The 22,343-nt window shown below is 36.5% G+C and overlaps 1 protein-coding gene across 1 annotated transcript in view; it reads left to right on the top strand.

Moving 5' to 3' along the window:
• Positions 1 to 22,343, top strand: part of CABCOCO1 (ciliary associated calcium binding coiled-coil 1) — a gene marked incomplete at its 5' end in the record, with an annotated part of 108,785 nt that overhangs the window by 5,644 nt on the left and 80,798 nt on the right. Inside the window, 2 exons of the mRNA XM_079714825.1 lie at positions 9,757 to 9,901; positions 14,828 to 14,900. Coding sequence (XP_079570951.1) covers positions 9,757 to 9,901; positions 14,828 to 14,900 — 218 coding nt within the window. The remainder of the gene's footprint in view (positions 1 to 9,756; positions 9,902 to 14,827; positions 14,901 to 22,343) is intronic.

The raw sequence follows: 22,343 nt of genomic DNA, 5'->3' as shown, positions 1-22,343 counted from the left end.
CAACATGCTTAGTGGTAGAAAGACCAGATTCTTTCCCCATAAGATCAGGGTCAAGGTAAGAATGTCTTCTCTCACCACTCCTATTCAACATAAGAATAGGAGTCTTAGCAATAAGTGCAGTATGGTGAGAAAAAGAAATAAAACACATGCAGATTGGAAAGGAAGTAATCAAGCAGTCCCTGTTCTTATATATATATATATATATATATATATATATATATATATATATATATACAAAATTATACAGAATCAAAACAATTCCTAGAACTAATGAGTTTAGCAAGGTTGCAGGAATAAGGTCAAAACAGACAAGTCAGTTGTATTTCACTATGCTAGCGATGTACATTGGTTACCAAAATTTTAACAGATAATATCATTTACAATAACTCAAAAAATAATAGAAGTACTTGAGTATAAATCTAACAGTGTATGCAATCTATATGCTAAAATGATGATAAAAGAAATAAAACCTAAACAAATGAAAAAACATACTGTGTCCTTGGATTAGAAGTCTCCACATGGTAAAGATGTCTTCTAGGGCTTCCCTGGTGGCGCAGTGATTGAGAGTCCGCCTGCCGATGCAGGGGACACGGGTTCGTGCCCCGGTCCGGGAAGATCCCACATGCCACGGAGCGGCTGGGCCCGTGAGCCATGTCTGCTGAGCCTGTGCGTCCAGAGCCTGTGCTCCGCAACGGGAGAGGCCACAACAGTGAGAGGCCCGCATACCGCAAAAAAAAAAAAAAAAAAAAAGATGTCTTCTAAATTGATCTGTAGATTTAATGCAGTATCAATCCAAATCCCAGCAGGATTTTTTCTAGACATACTTGTTGATTTTTTAAAATTTATATGGAAAGGCTAAGGACCTAAAACAGCTAAAATTATTTTGAAAAATAAGATTAAAGCTGCATCCGTCTTACCACTCAATTTAAGAGTTACTATAAAGTTACAGTAATGAAGTCAGTGTGGAATTAGTGAAGAGATGAACACATAAATTGATGGAACAGAAGACAGAATTCAGAAATAGACTCACACAAAAAAGGTCATCTGATTTTTTTTTATAAATATGCAAAAGCAATTCAGTGGAACCAGGTAGCCTTTTCAATAAATGTTGTTGGAACAACTGCTCATCTATTTTGAAAAAAATACACTTCAGCCTGAACTTTCACTTGATACAATTAAATCTAAATGGCTCAGATATAAATTTAAAATATAAAACTATAAATCTTTTAGAAGAAAACATAGGAGAAAATCTTCATGACCTTGGGTTATCAAGAAGTTGTTAGACATGAACCCCAAAACATGACCCATAAAAAAAATTGGATTTCATCAAATTTTAAAACTTTTGTTTCATGAACATCATTGTTGAAAGAATGAAAAGACAAACTATAGACAGGGAAAAATATATTTGCAAATCACATATCTGAAAAAGGACTTGTAGTTGTAATATATAAAGAACTCTCAAAACTCAACAATAAGAAAACAAACAACCCTATTAATAATGAGCAAAGCCATGAAAACCCATAACTTATGTTTAACCATCAGACAAACCCAAATTGAGGAACATTGTACAAAATATTTGACCAGTCCTTTTCAAACTGATAAGGTTATCAAAAACAAGAAAAGTCAGAGAAACTATCAATCTAGGGGAACCTCAGGAGACATGACTACCAAGTGTAATGTGGTATCCTGGATGTGATCCTGGAACAGAAAAAGGACACTAAGTAAAAATTAAGGAAATCTAATAAAATATGGGCTTTAGTTAATTGTAATGTATAAAATTGGTTTATTAGTAGTAAATAAAGGTACCATGATAATGTTTGATGTCAAAAATAAGAGAAACTGTGTGGAGTATGCAGGAATTCTCAATACTATTTTTGTAATTTTTCTATAAATATAAATCTTTTCCAAAATAAAGTTTATCTTATTTTAAAAATGGGCAAAGAATTTGAATAAACCCTTCACCAAAGAAGATATAAGGATAGCAAATAAACTCCTGAAAAGTTGTTCAACATCATTTGTCATTAGGGAAATATGAAATAAAACCACTATGACTAATATGTATAAAATAGATAACTAATAAGAAGCTGTTGTATAAAAAATAAATAAAATAAAGATGTTCAAAGAAAAGAAAAACACCACTGTGAAACCACTACACAACTATTAGAATGGCTAAACTAAAAAATACTGGCAATCCCAAATGCTGACAAAGACACAGAGCACCTAGAATTCTTATGCTTTGCTTTTGGAAATGCAAAATGGCACAGCCACTCTGGACAATAGTTGGCAGCGTCTTATAAAATTATATCCCATCCATCCTACTCCTAGGCATTACTCTAAAGAAAGAAAAACATATGTTCACCCAAAAACCTGTGCATGAATGTTGTCTAGCAGCTCTATTCATAAGAGCTCAAAACTGAAAACTGAATGTCTATCAATAGATGAACAGGTAAACAAACTATGGTATATCCATACAATGGAACACTACTCAGCAATAAAAGTGATTGAACCATGATTCAACAATTTGGATCCGTCTCAGTAGCATCATACTGAGTTGAAGTCAGTCTCAAAAGATTGTATACTGTATCATTACATTTATGGGAAATTCTCAACAGGACACAACTATAGCAGTGGAGAACAAATCAGTGTTTGCCAGAGGTTAGGGTGAGGAGAGGACATAAAAGGATAGCATGAGGGAGTTTTTTGAGGTGATGTAACTGTTCTGTATCACAATTGTAGTAGTGGTTACATGATCTTTACAAGTGTTTAAGTTCATAGAACTGTACACCAAAAGGAAAAGTTAATTTCACTGTATAATTTTTAATAATATTTATGTATGAAAACAAAGATAAAAGATTTAGTGAAAGAAAATATATATGCTCTAACAAGAAATAGAAACTATGCAGAATAAACTTTAAAAAAAGTAATGCACAAGCTCTATATGAAGAAAACTTCAAAGAATTTTAAAGCCACAAAGGAAGTTTTTAACATTTGGAAAAAACTTACAATGTTCTTTGAAAGACCTAACATCATAAAAATGCTAAATCTCACCAAGTTAATTTATAATATAAATATGCCAATAAAAATGCCAACAGTTTTTTGTTAATGTTTTTGCCTAGGGGTGGGTTACTAGGCAAGTGATTCTAACAAAAAAATGTGGAAAATAAAAAAATAGAAATAGCCAGAAAAACTGTCTTTTAAAACTGTAACAAGCTTTAGTGTATCTTAGTAGTAGTAGTACTAGTAGTAGTGTTATAAAATCTCAAGTATTTTAACACAGTGGTGAATCACTAAATAGACCAAAGGAACACAACAGAAAGTTAAGCAGTTGACCCAATCACTGGAATTCAGTATTTGGTAAAATGTCATTTCAAATCTGTGGTGAAAAGATAATTATTCAATAGATAATACTGGGACGACTGGGTATCCATCAAGAAAAAAATAAAATGAAGTTGGATTCAAACCTGTCTTTGTTTATAAACCAGAATACATCCAAATGGATCAAACCCTTAAATGTAAAATAAGTGGAGCCATAAAAATGTTAAGAGAAAAACATGGGTTAATTTATTTATAGCCTTGGATGGGGAAGACCTTTATAATTATGCTTCAAAATTCTGAAGCCGTACAGACAAAGATAGTTAAATTTGATACATGAAAGCCAGAAGTCTGCAATGAAAAAAATACCAGAATCAAAATAAAATAAGAATTAGAAACTGGGAAAAGCACTGCATCTCAGACATCAACAAACAATTAAGTTCTGTAATGTAAAAAGAGCATGCAGAAGCAAGAAGAAAAAGACCAATAGTGCAATAGAAGAGTATGCCAAGGATATGACTAAAGAAATACAAATGATTCTTAAACAAATGAAAAGTTCAGCCTTAAAGATAATAAGAAAATGTTAATTAAAACTATACAGAAATGTCATTTGTCATATATCAAATTGACAAAACTGTAAAATTTTGGTAGCATTCTCAGCTGTTAAAGCTGTAAGAAACCAAGTATTCTCTATATGTCTAATGGAAGTAAAAACCCCCTTGTGGAATGTAGGTTAGCAGCTGTCTATCAAATTTACAAATGTATTGTCTCTTTGACAAATGTGTTGTCTCTTCCTAGCAATCCAACTTTTGGGAATTTATCCTACATATCCACTGGCACACGTATAACCTGACATGTATGTAAAGTCATTACTTGCAGTAATGTTTGAAAAAAGCAAAAGATTAGACACATCAACTGAAAACATCAGTGTGAATTCTTGTTTAACTTAATAGATATACAGATGAATAGTTGTATAGTTAAGTGTAAACACATATATACACATACTTCTTAGCTCTGTTCACAAAGAGAGCCAAAAAGCAATGACATCCAGTGGCAGTGAGCATACCATCCAGGACCCAGTTCTTGGATTATAATTTCATTCTCCAAGAAAAGGAACCAGGACTCCTTAGAAAAATGGCTGATTGTAGACCTAGAGCAGGGAACATAAAAGGTGAGCCTGGGGGTATCTTGTAGTGGCCGAAAGAAAGGGCTAAAAAAACAGAATGATGGGGGTATGTCAAAGAAATAGAGAAGCCAACTGAAAAAGCACCCAGTGCCCAAAGTTAGAATAATTTGAACGAAATAATATAGTATTGAATTATAATCCAAAGTATAAAATTAACATCCATGAATCCATACTGATGGAAATTAATGATTGAATAAATAATTAACTGGGGTAAAAGAGACAAATCTCCCATGTAAAATTCCCAATAATTTATGTAGATACTTCATCCTCAACAAGTTGAACACCATTTGCCACCCCTTAAGGGAGGGCTGCAAACCTCTTTCCAAAGAGGACAGTATAGAAAGGGGGAAAAATAGTAACTTTATAGTAGAGAAGCCTGACAGATACAACCTCAGCCAGGTGACTAAGGCTAACACCACTAGTGATGAGCCAGGTTAAATAGCAATACCCTAGATATAATGTGATGAGAATGGCACCATAGTCTTCCTCTCCAAAACATTTAACCCCTGTCTAATCATGACAGAAGTATCAGATAAACCCAAATTTAAGGACATACTACAAAATATCTGACCAGTACTTTTCAAAACTGTCAAAGCCTTTAAAAACAAGGAAAATATGAGAAACCGTGCTAAGGAGACGTGACGACTAAACGTAATGTGTCCTGGAGGGGATCCTGGGACAGAAAAAAGGCTTTAATAAAAACTGAAGAAATCCAAAGGGTGAACTTAAATAATAATATATCACTATTTGCTCATTAGGTGTGTCAAATGTACCATAGCTATATTAACAATGGGGGAAACTGTGTATGAGATATATGGGGACTCTCTGTGATATTCTTGCAACTTTTCTGTAAGTCTAAAACTACTCCAAAATTAAAACTTTACCTGTAGGGATTAGCCTATCCCTAAATTGGAATACTGTGCAGCGGTAAAAAAGGAAAGAATGAGGAAGGTTTTCTAGGTATCATATGTTGTTACTGAGTAGAGTAAGGTGCAGAATTGTATTCTTTTGTTTATGAAACAGAGAGAATTAGTATTTATCTATGTCTTTATTTGTTATATATACAAAGAAATGCTGGAAGAATACAGAAAAAACTAATAAAATTTTCTGTGCGAAGGATGTAGGAACTGGGCACATGGACAACAGGATTGGAGGAAGTCTTCTCACAGTACACCTTCACATATATTTTTTGAACCATATGAATATGTCATCTATGACTTAAATTGTAAAAAGAAATGCATGACATGAACAGTCTTAAGCTTTGCAACCTCTGAGCTGAGAATTCACAAACTAGAAACAGAATAAAGGAAAGTAGAAAAATTTCATGGATCTCACATTACAAATTTGACAAGAGATTTCCATTTTAAATGTTTTCCATAACATAACTTATGAATATTTCTTTTATGTGAAACTTTATATTGTTGATATCAGTTCAAAAATGAATTTTTAAAACTTGAGCACAATCAATCCAAGTACTCATAAACTATGACAGAGTGAAAGTACGTATGTAAAACCTAACCAGAAAAAAGCAAGGGATCTAGTTTTCCTTCTGGCAGAAAAAAAAAAATCCTCTCAAGCTTTTCAACCTAACAAGGTTATAGTTACCATCAGGAAAGAATGTAATCTTAGCTAAGTGTGCCAGGGAAGGAGGTGAAGTATGTTTATACTTAAACTAAGAGGTAGTGGAGGCCTGAGCACATAGTGAGCACTCGCATCCCATCCGGCAACATCTTCATAGAAAAAGTACCGAAGAGCACAGTTTGAGCTGTGAGCTGTACTGTGGCTGACGGTTACCAATAAAATTCTAGTGTGGGGACTGTTACTTTATACTGACTCAGTTTCCGATCTATCCCTTGTCTCAGATTGTGCTACATTATCCACAAGATATTCTGCAGACAACCCACCTGGAATCAAAGTAGATCAAACTAAAAGATTATGGAACGTAGAATTTATACAGTTATCTTAACAGTATATATGTATTTTTTAAAGATTTTTTTTTGATGTGGACCATTTTTAAAGTCTTTATTGGGTTTGTTACAATATTGCTTTCTGTTTTATGTTTTGATTTTTTGGCCTTCAGGTGTGTGGGATCTTAGCTCCCTGATCAGGGATCAAACCTGCACCCCCTGCATTGGTAGGCAAACTCTTAACCACTGGACCGACCACCAGGGAAGTCCCTTAACAATATACATTTTGAGATTCAGTTTTTCCAGGGCCTGACCAAGGACAGGATGTAGAGTATTAGACTGGGTATTTGGCCTCTATCTAGGTCGATGGGCCAAGGTTGATTCTCCTCTATATAACATGAATGTGGTAAATAACCATAGAATGCTTTTTAGTTCTATGAAGTTGAATTGTTTTTCCTCCAAACAGGAATGATTATGATGATAATGATAATAATAATAATAATTAACATTTATATAGAATTAACTTGTGTCACTCACAGTGCCATTTGCTTTCCAAATACTTTTGCACTTAATTCATGCACAGTCTTATAAAATAGTTCCATTATTCTCCTCATTTTAAAAATGAGAAGAATATATGAGATTCAGAGAGGTTAAATCTGAACCCCAGAGAGCAAGAGCCCATCCTCCTGACTACGTGAGATGTGCCTGGCTTTGGGCTAAATTCTAGAAAGCACTATATACATGTAATGTATATGTATCTTTTCAGTTTACCAAGAGTTTCCCATGCATTCCTTATTTGATCTTCACAACAGCACTATTATTTTGAGAATTGGTATTATTCTCATTCACAGATAAAGAAAATGAAACTCAGATTACCTAGGTAGTAAATGGCAGTTATGAGGTACCAATCTAAATCTTCCAGCTAATTATAAGTATAGTATGTCCTTTCATTACCCTAAATTTTCAAGGATAAATTTTATTTCTAAAAGCGCTTAGTATTTAATTGGTTTAGTCTTTCATATTTTAATCACATCACTAAATGTGATTTTTAAAAGGGCAAACATTTCAGTTAGATAAGTGAAATGATAACTTTCCTAATTTTTAAAGCCATTATCTGTAGAAAGACATTAGACATAGAAAAACAGCTTTAAAGAGTCAGTTATATTTTAATATAAGGAAATAGTAATATAAATTTATTTTTGTGCTTGATAAGTATAATCACATCTAGAATTAGAATCATCTAAATTTTTTCTCTGCATTTCTAATTAATACCATTTTATTAATAAAATGATTCAGATTTTAATCCATTCATTTCTTAATTGCTTTTATCCAACAGATTTTTCATTTCTGAAATTACTCTTACTATTTTCAAAAGAAGTTTATCATAGAAAAAGAAATAGGGACTTCCCTGGTGGCGCAGTGGTTAAGAATCCACCTTCCAGTTCAGGGGACACAGGTTCAGTCCCTAGTCCGGGAAGATCCCTCATGCTGCAGAGCAACTAAGTCCGTGCACCACAACTACTGAGCCTGAGCTCTAGAGCCTGAGCGCCACAACCCCTGAAGCTGATGCACTTAGAGCCCGTGCTCCGCAACAAGAGAAGCCACCACAATGAGAAGCACATGCACCGCAACCAAGTAGCCCCCGCTCACCACAACTAGAGAAAGCCCACGCACAGCAACGAAGACCCCAATGCAGCCAAAAATAAATAAATTTAAAAATAAATTTAAAAAAAAAAGAAATGTTCGGTAATAATTGAACTCCACTTAGAATGATACAGGAAAGCCTAGTTATCCAGTAATAATTCTATGTATCTGACAGACATAAAACAGGATCTGGAAGGAAGCCATGAGAATTGGACTAGTTGTCATTCATTAAACCAGATTTTAATTATTATATAGTTTTATGCTTTTCTAATTCCTACACATAGAAAAGAATCTAGACTAAACAAATTACAAGTTGGTGTTTATAGTGTCTTCCAAAATTTTAAATTACTTTACTGTCATTTTATTAGTAATTTGGGGACCTAGCACTTATAGCCCAGAAAGAGAAGCTATGTAACCCAGAAATAATTGGATCTGACAATCAGCCTGTGTTCTCATAACTCCTCTGCACTCTCCCCTTCTACCTCCCTGAAAAAGCCACCCCATTAACAAGACGTGGAAAGTTTACTAATGGTCTCCTAAGAGAGACAGAAGTTTGGTTGGGATTGGGAAGGTGGGATTCACATTGTTCAGCACAGTTCTCCCCCAGGCCCTCATCCTGGCCACCAGCTGACAATCACCTCCTCCAAGCAACCAATCCAACCTTGTTTTTGCTAGAGCCTTTCAACTCTCCACCTCCATGCTGTTCAGTCTCGTGTCCATACACCCCTCACTTGTCAGCAAAGGACAGTTGGGACACTCCAGTTACCTGGATTCTCCTCAGGATGCAGGGAGCTGTGTGTGTGTTATAAATAATATTTGTCTGCCACAAGTAAAAATATGAAAAGAAGATGGAGGTTAATATTTGTATTATACACGTTATAAAATTTAAGTCCAAGGCTTTTGACAATTACCTACTTCTTTTTCAACTAGACAGATGCCTTAGAAGATAATTTTGCCTTGTTGTTTGTTTGCTTTTAATTGTGAGAGAATAGACCACAATCATTGACTTGTTTATTTTTGGTAATGGTGGCAAAGCGGTGTCAGTGTCACTCTTTTTGCACTGTCATCTGGCTCTCACCACCACCACCAGGCATACATTTGAGAAACAGCTTACATAAGTTATGTCTGTAGCTTGGAAAAGAAAAAAATAAAATCTTGATTTTTATATAAAAATCCATATTTCTGGCATCCACTGAAAATCTTCAGTTCCAAATTCCCACATGGTAACAATCAACTAAAGCCGAGTGTTAGTTGACTCTGTTCGTTTACATTTTCAGCTCTGGGTTTGGTTCTGCTGTCTACAGTGGCTGAGTCTACCTTGTAGGCCTTCGTTACCAGCTAATCCAACCAACCTTGTGTCGTTTCTATCTATACTCTTAATCTAAGATCATAAAAAATTTTTCTTTTCCATTCTAAAGTAATCTTTAGATAGATTGAGGGTGCTTTTTTTTTTTTGCATCTTAAAATGCAAACAAACTCTTTAGACAATTGTATAGCATTAAGGTAATTTACAGTTGTTGGGTGTGTAAGCTCCTGTTCTTTTACATAAAATGTAATTATTAACATAAACAAACAGCAATAGTTTTACCATTTATCCTCACAAATACTGAAAAATGGAATTTTTACACATTAAGGACATCTTGGGTTATTTTGTTGCCAAAACATCTATGAAAATAATGCTTTAGACTTCTTTGGATTTTATTTCAGCACTGCATATGTCCTTAGAAGACAGCATAAAATGGCTCAGAGAAGTTATGGCTGAAATAGGACCATCCTATTTACAAAAAAATGAGGAATGGAATATCTTTGATGTGAAACAAGCCAATGCTATTGTTGATTACTTGAAAATCAGGTATGGATTTTTTTCAGTAGCATTTAGTTTTCACTTTATGTTTTCTAGAAAATGTCTATTAAATAGAAGCTCATTCAATTTTTAATGAAGTTAGATATTTACAAAATTTTTGCAGTAATTAACCAACCGATAATTAGATAATATTCAAATCATCCATCCAATAAATAAAAACCAGGACATTGAACATTTTGGCTTTCTTTGCATTCTTAAAAAGAAGTTTGTGTTTGATAAGCATAATTTCATTTAGATCTATAATTCTTATCTAAGAATTTTTTCTCTGAATCTCTAAATAATACTGTTCTTATTAATCAAATGATTCTTTCAGATTATTCAGATTTGATTACCATAGACTATACTATAGGTAGTTGACCTTGACCTTAAAATTTTACATTTTAAAGAGTAACATTTCCATTTAAACGTTTATTTTAAATGCTTTGTATTAAAAATTGAAGAGATTTATGTACATACTTCCTCAAATTTATTATATACCCTGAAATATTTGTAGTATTGACCAATTAAACTCATTAATTCTTTCTTTGTGCTTTGAAAATGATGGTGGATGGAGGGAAAGTATTCAGTGATTCTTCATTGTTGAACTAAGAAATCTGTCTTTTTATATGATCTGTCACAAGGTCTGCATTAGAGTTTTGCATCTCTCCTAAGGGACATTTTTAAAGTTAGCAAATATTTAAACAAGATTTGGTAAAAATCTTTCTTTTGCCTAACTAAAAGTTTCTGCAGAATTTCTTTGTTCCTCTATTACTATATACTGCAGTACTTTCCAACTTTAAGTTTTACAATTCTAAAATAAATGGTGCTGTATGATGGTCTAGACATGCTCATGATTTGCTTGGCAAGGATCCTGGTTGTAGCCTGGAAGTTTTTAAAAAACTAATGTGTTTAATATGATAAGGTTTATATACTGGTTTCTGGCATGAATTAATAATGGTGTATGATATATTCTTATATAATAGCATTTGATATAATATGACTTCTTAATGTTACAGTATACCTCCTAATGTGTGTCTCTCACTAAAAGCCACAGTAGTCTTCATATCAATTAAAGGGAGATCCTTGTATGGGGGGGAGGGAAGGGAGTGGAAATCCAAAGCTGGAGGAGAACTTGTTCCCCAAGGTATTTCTGCCCATCCGAATTTGGAAATCACTGGGCAGGGGGAATTCTCTGCACATTTGTAGAGCATCCTTCTTTCCCTTCTCTCTCCATTTGAGCCTTCCAGGTCTCTCTTGCAGAATACATTTTTCAGCTGAGCTCTCAGCGCAAGAGTTTTATAATGGGCACCAGGACTGATAGTTAACCACAGCAGCAAAACCCATGCACTTTCTAGATGGTGAAAGATGGCAGCTCTTTTCTCTTTCATATCATCTTTCTGGACAAATGTTCATCAGCCTATTTCTTGACATTTTATTGACTTTCAGAAAATGGTTAAGTGAAGAGGGGATGTCAGTGTTAGTCACCTTTTGACCCTAACCAGGGTAACTTCACATACCAAAAATACCTAGTCTTACTTCTCCAAAAAAAAAAAAAAGTAATATTTGAAAGTTTAGTCAAATAAAGTAAATCAGAACTAGCTTTTATGCTGTTTAATCTTTATATTGTGATTTCAAAGAAATTACATGTTTTAAGTGTCTCTGTCACAGAAATTAAAATATCAGTTGGTAAGTAGGATATCTGGAATTGATTCTTAAGTTGTGTAAAGACAAATGTGCTTTTCCGCAACACCTGTTCAGAATGTCTCATGTGTCCACAAATGCAAGTTTAATGTCAATTAAATCATATAATACTTTTCATTTTAATGACCGCAAAGAAGTTTTCTAAATATGAAGCTAGCTCAATTATCAAAAAAAAGTATAACCATTTTTCAGTTTAACCTGATAATTAAGTTTAATCAACCAGTGAAAGCCCTAGTCAGTTTTGGGAGTGCGCGTTTTGGAACATGACCTATAGCACGTGAAACTTAACTGACAATAAAATTGAAATTTCGGGGACTTCCCTGGCAGTCCAGTGGTTAAGACTCCATGCTTCCAATGCAGGGGGCATGGGTTAGATCCCTGGTCAGGGAACTAAGATCCCAAATGCTGCGTGGCCAAAAATTTTTTAAATAAATAAATAAAGCTTAAAAAATTGAAATTTCATTTGATGCTCTTAATAGAGTCTACACTGTATATTCCATGATGTGTCTGTGAATTGAAAAAACGAATACCAAAATTCCTCCCCAGCATTTCTAGGAGTAATTCCTCCCCAGCATTGCTACTGAGTAATCTACTTATGCAACATATACATAACTTTTTAATATAGGACGTCATTTAGACATGTATCTGGTTCAAGGACATTATGTCATTGTATATTCTATGTATTCCCTGGAAATCAGGTGAAGGTAAAGTGCACAGGCATATACTCAATATAAGAAAACACTTATAGGGCTTCCCTGGTGGCGCAGTGGTTGAGAATCTGCCTGCTAATGCAGGGGACACGGGTTCGAGCCCTGGTCTGGGAGGATTCCACATGCCGCAGAGCAACTAGGCCCATGAGCCACAACTACTGAGCCTGCGCGTCTGGAGCCTGTGCTCCGCAACAAGAGAGGCCGCGATAGTGAGAGGCCTGCGCACCGCGATGAAGAGTGGCCCCCGCTTGCCACAACTAGAGAAAGCCCTCGCACAGAAATGAAGACCCAACACAGCAAAAATAAATAAATTAATTTAAAAAGAAAAAAAGAAAGGAAACACTTATAAAACACCTCTTCCGGGGCTTCCCTGGTGGCGCAGTGGTTGAGAGTCCGCCTGCCGATGCAGGGGACACGGGTTCGTGCCCCGGTCCGGGAAGATCCCACATGCCGCGGAGCGGCTGGGCCCGTGAGCCATGGCCGCTGAGCCTGCGCGTCCGGAGCCTGTGCTCCGCAACAGGAGAGGCCACAACAGTGAGAGGCCTGCATACCGCAAAAAAACTAAAAAACACCTCTTCACACAACTGTACTTCCTGGCGTGGAACCAGATGTCTTGACTATTTTCATTCTGAGTAGTCTCCCTTTGATTTAGGACCAAGACAAGATGTTTAACAAAAATAGTTTAGGGGCTTGACTCAGCTGGGAGTCCAAAGGAAGAGGAAAAAAATACATTCCCATAACAGAAGTGTCACTTTGTTCCCATGTGAGGCCATTTAATATCTCCCTGGTAATGTGAGAGAACCTCAGCTGTTGGTGGGGACCAGAGCAAGGCAATGGTGGTATGACTTGACCTGCCCCTGAGTAAGTGCCTCCCTTTGGTGGCCCCCCTCCCCTTGTATGTCTCACTGTAGTCCTGGCCTTGCCCAACCCTGTATCTTTGGCCACTGCATCCAAGTCATGCATTTTATTTTCATTGTAAGAAGTGAATTTCTTTTTTGGTATGGGATAATCTAATAACTGTATGCAATAAGGAGAATAACATGGAAAGATTATGAAATTGCAGGAAGGAAGATTTATGAATTGACTTCGTTGTGTGACACAAGATGGGGAAAGGAAAGTTTTAGACTAGTTAACTGAGAAGAAGCCAAGCTATTTCCAAAATATTCTAGTCTTTAATTTTTCTACTCAGAGTCAGTTATTGATAATGTAATAGTTTTAACCTTGAAGCTTTCTCTAGGTAACCAATGTAAGGGAAGGAGAATTTGAATTTATTTTGCTTCACTGAATCATCAAACTTCACTAATCTTTTTGTATTGTCTAGCCAACAAATCAAAGTAATGTCAAAAGCTAAGCTAGTTTTCTGTATGTTGATGACTAATTTGAATGTAGTCAAAAACAAAACAAAACAAAGCAAACCATGACTGAGTCTGTACACCCATCACTTTTTAATGGATTGTGTTAGTAGTGAGATCAACTGGTAATATAACTCAGAGAGACCCAGCTGCCTGAGGATTTCTTCGTTGATTTCAAATGAATTGAAACTTTGATCCATTACAGCATTCAGGAGAAGCCATTATTATACATGCTCTGTAGCTGCATTTTGCAAATGTTAATTTCTCAGTTATATTAAAATCAATTTTCTTAAATAGCAAAAGGCACCAGAGTGAAAGAGAAACCGCTAAGACAATTTTTTGTTCTTTGGCATTTTGCTGTATTATGAGTCTATTAATTTTCCCAACCAGCAGGAAGAGAATTAGAAAAATTCAAATATTATCACGAACAGGATATTAGAAGTCAACCCTTCAGTAAATTTTTAACTCTCAGTAACACATTGCTGAGATCTTTAATCTTACTTGAACTATATATTTTTAAGCTCTTTTAGCTCTTTATAGTTTTTATACACTGACCATTTAATCTTTCGGGTAGGAACTAAAGAAATTATCTTTCTCAAATTAATTCTTCTCTTTGATGTGTAATGGAATATTCTTCAAGAAAATCATTCATCTAAAAAGTATTTCAGTTAATGTTGCATCATTCTTCAGGTGTTATCAGAAATTACTTTAATCTTGAAACAGTTTGAGAACGTGAGAAGTAATTTATATGGAAGTAGCCTATAGAATTCAGTGCTATTCATATGAGAGGAAATTGACTCCAGTTTGGAGCAAAACATGAAAAAGAATGTGAAGTTTGGTGTTATTTAGAGGCAGTGCAATATTTGGTTGTGAGCCAGGAAAAGTCAAGATGAAATCTACCCCAAACCTATCCACTCATCACAGATTAGTTTACTGATATTAATTTAGGTACTGTGTTATATTGTCAGTGTCTCAAAAAAAATAAACCTTTAATTTCTTATCATTTCTGGGCAACTTATTTTGGAGTAAAGGAGGTGGCTAACTTCATATTAGTGTTTAATATCTTTAGCTTGGTCAATTCAAACATCTTTCGTGTAATAAATATTCTTACATATTTGCTCTTTTTTCCTGAAATAAATTTATCAGCTTTCCACATTTATTTTGTATTTCAGCTTATTTCAACACTACAAGCTATATGAGTTTCTGTTCTTTTCTGCCAGGGAAGAAATTGTGATAGGAACTGAGGTAAGTAGTTTATCTAGATGGAACCAATTAAGCTGAATCACTTAATGCATGCTGATCAGCATCTGGATCTTTAACAGCTTAAAGCAACTTCTTGTCAAGATTACTCAAGTGTTAATATAACCAACTAGTAGTTTGCAAAAAGAATAATTACATAGAGTGAGCTTTGGATTAAGAAAGTAAGCTGTCTTTTGGCATTAAAAGCATTGTTAATCGTGTATACTTTATGTACTTATGGATTATTTGACAAAGCTCAGTTGGATAGAGTATGTACGTCTTCATACAAATAAAATCAGGAAAAGTGAGATAAATTAATTCTGTTAAATCTCTTCTAATTTCACATTTATTTTCAGTGTACTCATTGTTTAAGGCCTAATTCAAATCCCACTTCCTCAATAAAGCAGACCTTCCTTAATTGTATCACATCTCAAAGGAAGGGCTTAGATAAACTCTTTAATCATGGTCTATTATTTTATTCCAATAGATCTCTTTCTGCTGAATACTGGCTACTCTTAGCACACCAGTGAGCATGTAAATCTGTACCATGTTTTATGGTTTTCTAATTGTTTCCTGTGGATTGATATAGTTAACATAATCCAACTGTAATTTCCTTGAAGGCAAGGATCATGTGCTATTTTTCTACACAGCATATAGTATAATGCAGGACATAGTGACCCCTCTTAATACAACATAAGTGATTCAGTGACAGTGCATATAATAGCAGTTCTACAAGAAATGGTCTACTTAAAGATACTTTTGAACAGCCTTACATATAATCACATATATGTATTTACTAGAAATGAATCCTGGGTAAGAGAACATCTTAAGGAGGCTAAAGATGCCATCAGAAGTGCTCCTTAGATTCTCAACAGCTTGAGGAGGCTGTATTGCCTAGAAATATAGGAGATGGGAATGGCCATGGTCAGACATAAAGTGAATAAGGGATGGGACTTCCGTGGTGGCGCAGTGGTTAAGAATCTGCCTGCCAGTGCAGGGGACACAGGTTCAAGCCCTGATCCGGGAAGATCCCTCATGCTGCGGAGCAGCTAAGCCCATGCGCCACAACTACTGAGCCTGCACTCTAGAGCCCGCAAGCCACAACTACTGAAGCAGTGGGCCACAACTACTGAAATCCACGTGCCTAGAGCCTATGCTCCACAACAAGAGAAGCCACCACAATGAGAAGCCCGCACACCGCAATGAAGAGTAGCCCCCGCTCGCCGCAATGAGAGAAAGCCCGTGTGCAGCAACAAAGACCCAACACACCCAAAAATAAATAAATAAAAAATAAAATAAATTTATTAAAAAATAAATAAAGTGAATAAGGGGATATTTACATTATCTTTATAATTTCCCTGATATTAAGAACCAGATGGAATGTGCCAAATGTTCTGTCTTCCCTAGTATTGTTATTCTGCAGTTTATAAATTGCTTACTTCATTAAACACCTCAGTCGCTGTGTGTCGGTCTCCACTTGGGTACTTGTTCTAATGCTGGCCTTTTAAATGAGCTGAAGGAAAACAAGGAACCCTTTTTGCTTTTGACTTTCCTTAAAGTTTCTTCTTTGCAGTCTCCTCATACTGTAGCTTAAATTAGGTGTCACTTGACAAAGTTTCACTGACAACGTTTCCATGTCAGAATTACATCATACAGTGTGACAGCATTGCAGTAATTATCTGTTAGGAATACAATCCTATTTCATCTATTCAGCAAAACTTAGGGGAAATGGTAGTGGCTTCAATAGCAGCATATGCAGACATTTAGAATCATCAAGAAAAAAGTTTCATAAAGAACTCCCTTTTCCCTTTGTTAATTACACAATTGTGCCTTTCTTCTCCATTGTAAGGTTATATTTAGGTGACATTTATGCTTATGGAAAGATAAAATGGAGAAAGCAGACAAGGATTGGTTCATTTATTTTCTATTGTCTTTTGTATTTTCCCCAAGCTGACCAGAGCTATAAAAAAAAAAGTCCTTAAGGAAGGGATATTGGGTCTTAAAGAATTAGACCGTTCATAGAATTTTGAAGGATTAACCAAAGCAAGTGTTACACTACAATATTTTATGGCATTTTAGAAGTGTCTGATAACCTTTGGTGCAAATACCGTTTTTTAAATTAACAACCTTTCATTGAGGAAGCAGAGGCCTGCCCCACTAATGTAATTATTCATACTGACCTCAGGGCTCTGGAACCAAACAACGGCCATACAACAGCCATATAAATGTTCCAAATTTAAATCTCAGGCAAGCATTCAAGGTAGATAACACTGACGAAATTTAGCTTCTTTCTTAGTTGTGGATAGATGATTATAAGAAAACATGTAAATTGCCTCTAAGAATAATGGCTAAATTTTAATTCTGATTACTAATAGAGAACATAAATAAATCATATTCATACTTTTCTTGGGTTTTAGTTTATAGAAAATTGAATTTGTATTTTTTAATTTAACAATTGTTTCTAGCAATTTCTACTCACCTTTTTCAACATATTTCATGTTACACCTTAGAGGCATATTTTCGGTAAGTCATTATTCTTGACCTGAGATTTTTCGTAATCTAGAAATCTAATAGGTATAGTTCTATATGCAGAATGTGTTGTAGTTCATTCAGTGGTTTTCATAGAATAGTGTTGTTCACAATATACATTGAAAAAGGCAGTAAACAACTAGAATGAGCTAGAATAATGACCGAACGGAGCAGAAAATGAAGGCAGCAGATACTTGTAGTTCTAGCCATCTTAGTGGATGAAGTACTGTGTGACACTTATTTTTATAGAGATGAGGATTCCCTTTTAAGCACCCAAGCCAGGAGCTCTCCAAATCTATTGTTTTGACAATGCAATTAGACCACAGATCCAGAGACTTAAGAACTGTAAGGGAACCAGAATCTCCTTAAGGAATATATTTTTTCTTTAGCCTTAAGAACCCACCCAGAAACCTGGAAACTGCTATGTCCTTTGCTTTTGTTACCTGAAAACTAGAAGAAACAGTGAATACTTGCACACAAAGAACGCTATTGGATATTAGCAATGATGATGGTCAAAAAAACTCATAGCAGATACCCTAAGTCTTGGTTCTAACCAGGTATCTACTGCCAGGCATCTACTAAAATGAGATGATGCAGCTATAACAATTATATATTCAGTATTCCACATATGTTATCCAGTTCCTATTGTGCTCTAGGCCTATGCTAAGTTCTCGGGGTACACAGTGACGAGCAATGATTCTTGTCCTCAAGGAGTTTATTGTTGAATGAGAGGAGAGAGGTGATTACATAAGTAATTACAAAATAGGGTGGTTTCCAGTAACAAGTGAAATCTAAGAGGAAATCTAAAGGTTGTGAATGAGTTAGCCAGAAGTGCATTTTATATTTTTGGTGCAAGTGAAAGGAATTCCACTCAAAATAATTAATTAAAAAGTCGGGGTGGGGGATATTATTAGATCACTAATTGGTAAATGCAGGGGATGAAAGCTGGACTAAAGCCAACTGGATCTAAGTATTCAACAATGTTATTGAGTGTGTATGTAAATACATGTGGGTGTGTGTATGCATGCACGTGGTTCAGTCTCTCATCTCTCCTAGACTTTTTTCATTTCTTTTTTCTGAAGGGCCTTGTTCCCTTATACTGCAGACAGGCTTCCAGCTGGTGGTAGACATGAAAGAGGCAGCTCCTGTTTAGCAACTCCAAAAGAAAGAGACATTCTTCCTCCCAGTATTATTGTCTGTGCTTATGTCATGCATCCACTCTCAATTAATCACCAGGGCCAGAGGAGTAATGTTATTAGAAGACCCAAGTTAACTGTATTGAATGGGTGACAGAGGATGCATAGGTCCCCCAAAGCAGCAGGAAGAACTTTTGCAAAAGGGAATAGTGATTTTATTAAAAGAGTGAACTAAGCACACATGTACAACTCCTCTTCCATCTAAAATCCCATAAAAGACCAAAATTTTCAAAATTCATAATGCTGTAGATAAGAGCTTTTATGACATCTAAAATTATAGATTACTGATTAGATGAAACTACAGCCCCATATGTACTGAGAAGATGCTACAGAGTTAATGCTGCATTTATTTAGGCATCCTCAATTAATACAGAAATGGGAGAAAGCTTTAGAGGGAAAATAATGAAAGCAAGCAGAACAACTGCACCATTTAGTCCGTTTACCTTCTGCTGTTTATGTAGAGCACTGGGACTCCATGACATTTGCTCCAAAGCTAAAGAAACTATTGTGGACATTGATGCCAAAGAGAAGGGCAGTTCTAGAGTGACCACTGATGTTCAGAAGGGACAGTGAATACACCCTGAATATAAGCTACTGGCACACCTACCTACCATCATTCTTTACCCCTCCCCTACAGTCTCTAGAGGCAAGCTATGGCAAACAAACATCCACAGACAAATGAACCAGGATCATCTAATGTAAAGATAAATCAACAAGCAGTTGAGGAAAATAAAATCATAAGAGAGGGATTCCCTGGTGGCACAGTGGTTGAAATCCACCTGCCAATGCAGGGGACATGGGTTTGCTCCCTGGTCTGGGAAGATCCCACATGCCACAGAGCAACTAAGCCCATGCGCCACAACTACTGAGCCTGTGCTCTAGAGCTTGCGTGCCACAACTACTGAGCCCATGTTCTGCAACTACTGAGCCCATGTTCTGCAACTACTGAAGCCGCATGCCTAGAGCCTTTGCTCCACAACAAGAGAAGCCACCACAATGAGAAGCCTGTGCACTGCAACGAAGAGTAGCCCCTGCTCACCACAGCTAGAGGAAAGCCCATGAGCAGCAATGAAGAGCCAATGCAGCCAAAAATAAAATAAATAAATTTATTTAAAAATAAATAATTTTTAGGGGGATTGGAACCAAGATGGCAGAGTAGAAGAACATGCTCTCACTCCCTCTTGCGAGAGCACCAGGATCGCAACTAGCTGCTGGACAATCATCAACAGGAGGACACTGGAACTCACCAAAAAAATACCCCACGTCCAAGGACAAAGGAGAAGCCACAGTGAGACTGTAGGAGGGGTGCAATCACAGGAAAATCAAGTCCCATAACTGCTGGGTGGGTGACTCACAGACTGGAGAACACTTATACCATAGAAGGTCACCCACTGGAGTGAAGGTTCTGAGCCCCACGTCAGGCTTCCCAACCTGGGGGTCCAGCAATGGGAGGAGGAATTCCTAGAGAATCAGATTTTGAAGGCTACTGGGATTTGATTGCAGGACTTCAGCAGAACTGGAGGAAACAGAGACTCCACTCTTGGAGGGCACACACAAAGTGATGTGCACATTGGGACCCAGGGGAAGGAGCAGTGACCCCAGGGGAGACTGAAGCAGGCCTACCTGCTAGTGTTGGAGGGTCTCCTGTGGAGGCGGGGTGGGGGGGCGGCTGTGGCTCACCATGGGGACAGGGACACTGGCAGTGGAAGTTGTGGGAAGTACTCCTTGGCGTGAGCCCTCCCAGAGTCCGCCATTAGCCCCACCAAAGAGCCCAGGTAGGCTCCAGTGTTGGGTTGCCTCAGACCAAACAACCAACAGGGAGGGAACGCAACCACCCATCAGCAGTCAAGCAGATTAAAGTTTTACTGAGCTCCGCCCACCAGAGCAACAGTCAGCTCTACACACCACCAGTCGCTCCCATCAGGAAACTTGTATAAGCCTCTTACATAACCTCATCCACCAGAGGTCAGACAGCAGAAGCAAGAAGAACTACAGTCCTGCAGTTTGTGGAACAAAAACCACATTCAAAGAAAGACAAGATGAAAAGGCAGAGGGCTATGTACCAGATGAAGGAACAAGATAAAACCCCAGAAAAACAGCTAAATGAAGTGGAGATAGGCAACCTTCCAGAAAACGAATTCAGAATAGTAATAGTGAAAATGATCCAGAACCTTGGGAAAAGAATGGAGGCAAAGATCGAGAACATGCAAGAAATGTTTAACAAAGACCTAGAAGAATTAAAGAACAAACAAACAGAGATGAACAATACAATAACTGAAATGAAAACTACACTAGAAGGAATCAATAGCAGAATAACTAAGGCAGAAGAACGGATAAGTGACCTGGAAGACAGAATGGTGGAATTCACTGCTGCGGAACAGAATAAAGAAAACAGAATGAAAAGAAATGAAGACAGCCTAAGAGACCTCTGGGACAACATTAAATGCAACAACATTCACATTATAGGGGTCCCAGAAGGAGAAGAGAGAGAGAAAGGACCAGAGAAAATATTTGAAGAGATTATAGTTGAAAACTTCCCTGACATGGGAAAGGAAAAAGCCACCCAACTCCAGGAAGTGCAGAGAGTCCCATACAGGATAAACCCAAGGAGAAATGTGCCAAGACACATAGTAATCAATTTGGCAAAAATTAAAGACAAAGAAAAATTATTAAAAGCAGCAAAGGAAAAATGACAAATAACATACAAGGGAACTCCCATAAGGTTAACAGCTGATTTCTCAGCAGAAACTCTACAAGCCAGAAGGGAGTGGCATGATATACTTAAAGTGATGAAAGGGAAGAACCAAGATTACTCTACCTGGCAAGGACCTCATTCAGATTAAATGTAGATATCAAAAGCTTTACCGACAAGCAAAAGCTAACAGAATTCAGCACCACCAAACCAGCTCTACAACAAATGCTAAAGGAACTTCTCTAAGTGGGAAACACAAGGGAAGAAAAGGACCTAGAAAAACAAACCCAAAACAATTAAGAAAATGGTCATAGGAACATACATATCAATAATTACCTTAAACGTGAATGGATTAAATGCTCCAACCAAAAGACACAGACTTGCTGAATGGATACAAAAACAAGACCCATATATATGCTGTCTACAAGAGACCCACTTCAGACCTAGGGACACATTCAGACTGAAAGTGAGGGGATTGAAAAAGATACTCCATGCAAATGGAAATCAAATGAAAGCTGGAGTAGCAATACTCATATCAGATAAAATAGACTTTAAAATAAAGAATGTTACAAGAGACAAGGAAGGACACTACATAATGATCAGGGGATCAATCCAAGAAGAAGATATAACAATTATAAATATATATGCATCCAACGTAGGAGCACCTCAATACATAAGGCAAGTGCTAACAGCTATAAAAAGGGAAATCGAAAGTAACACAATAATAGTGGGCGACGTTAACACCTCACTTACACCAATGGACAGATCATCCAAAATGAAAATAAATAAGGAAACAGAAGCTTTAAATGACACAATACACCAGATACATTTAATTGATATTTATAGGACATTCCACCAAAAACAGGCGATTACACTTTCTTCTCAAGTGCACACAGAACATTCTCCAGGATAGATCACATCTTGGGTCACAAACCAAGCCTCAGTAAATTTAAGAAAATTGAAATCATATCAAGCATCTTTTCTGACCACAACGCTATGAGATTAGAAATGAATTACAGGGAAAAGAACGTA

Source organism: Hyperoodon ampullatus (genome assembly GCF_949752795.1).
Source record: "Hyperoodon ampullatus genome assembly, chromosome: 1".
In the NCBI taxonomy this organism is placed as follows: domain Eukaryota; kingdom Metazoa; phylum Chordata; class Mammalia; order Artiodactyla; family Ziphiidae; genus Hyperoodon; species Hyperoodon ampullatus.
The sequence above is the reverse complement of the archived record's forward strand: the minus strand, read 5'-3'. Positions and strand labels throughout refer to the sequence as shown.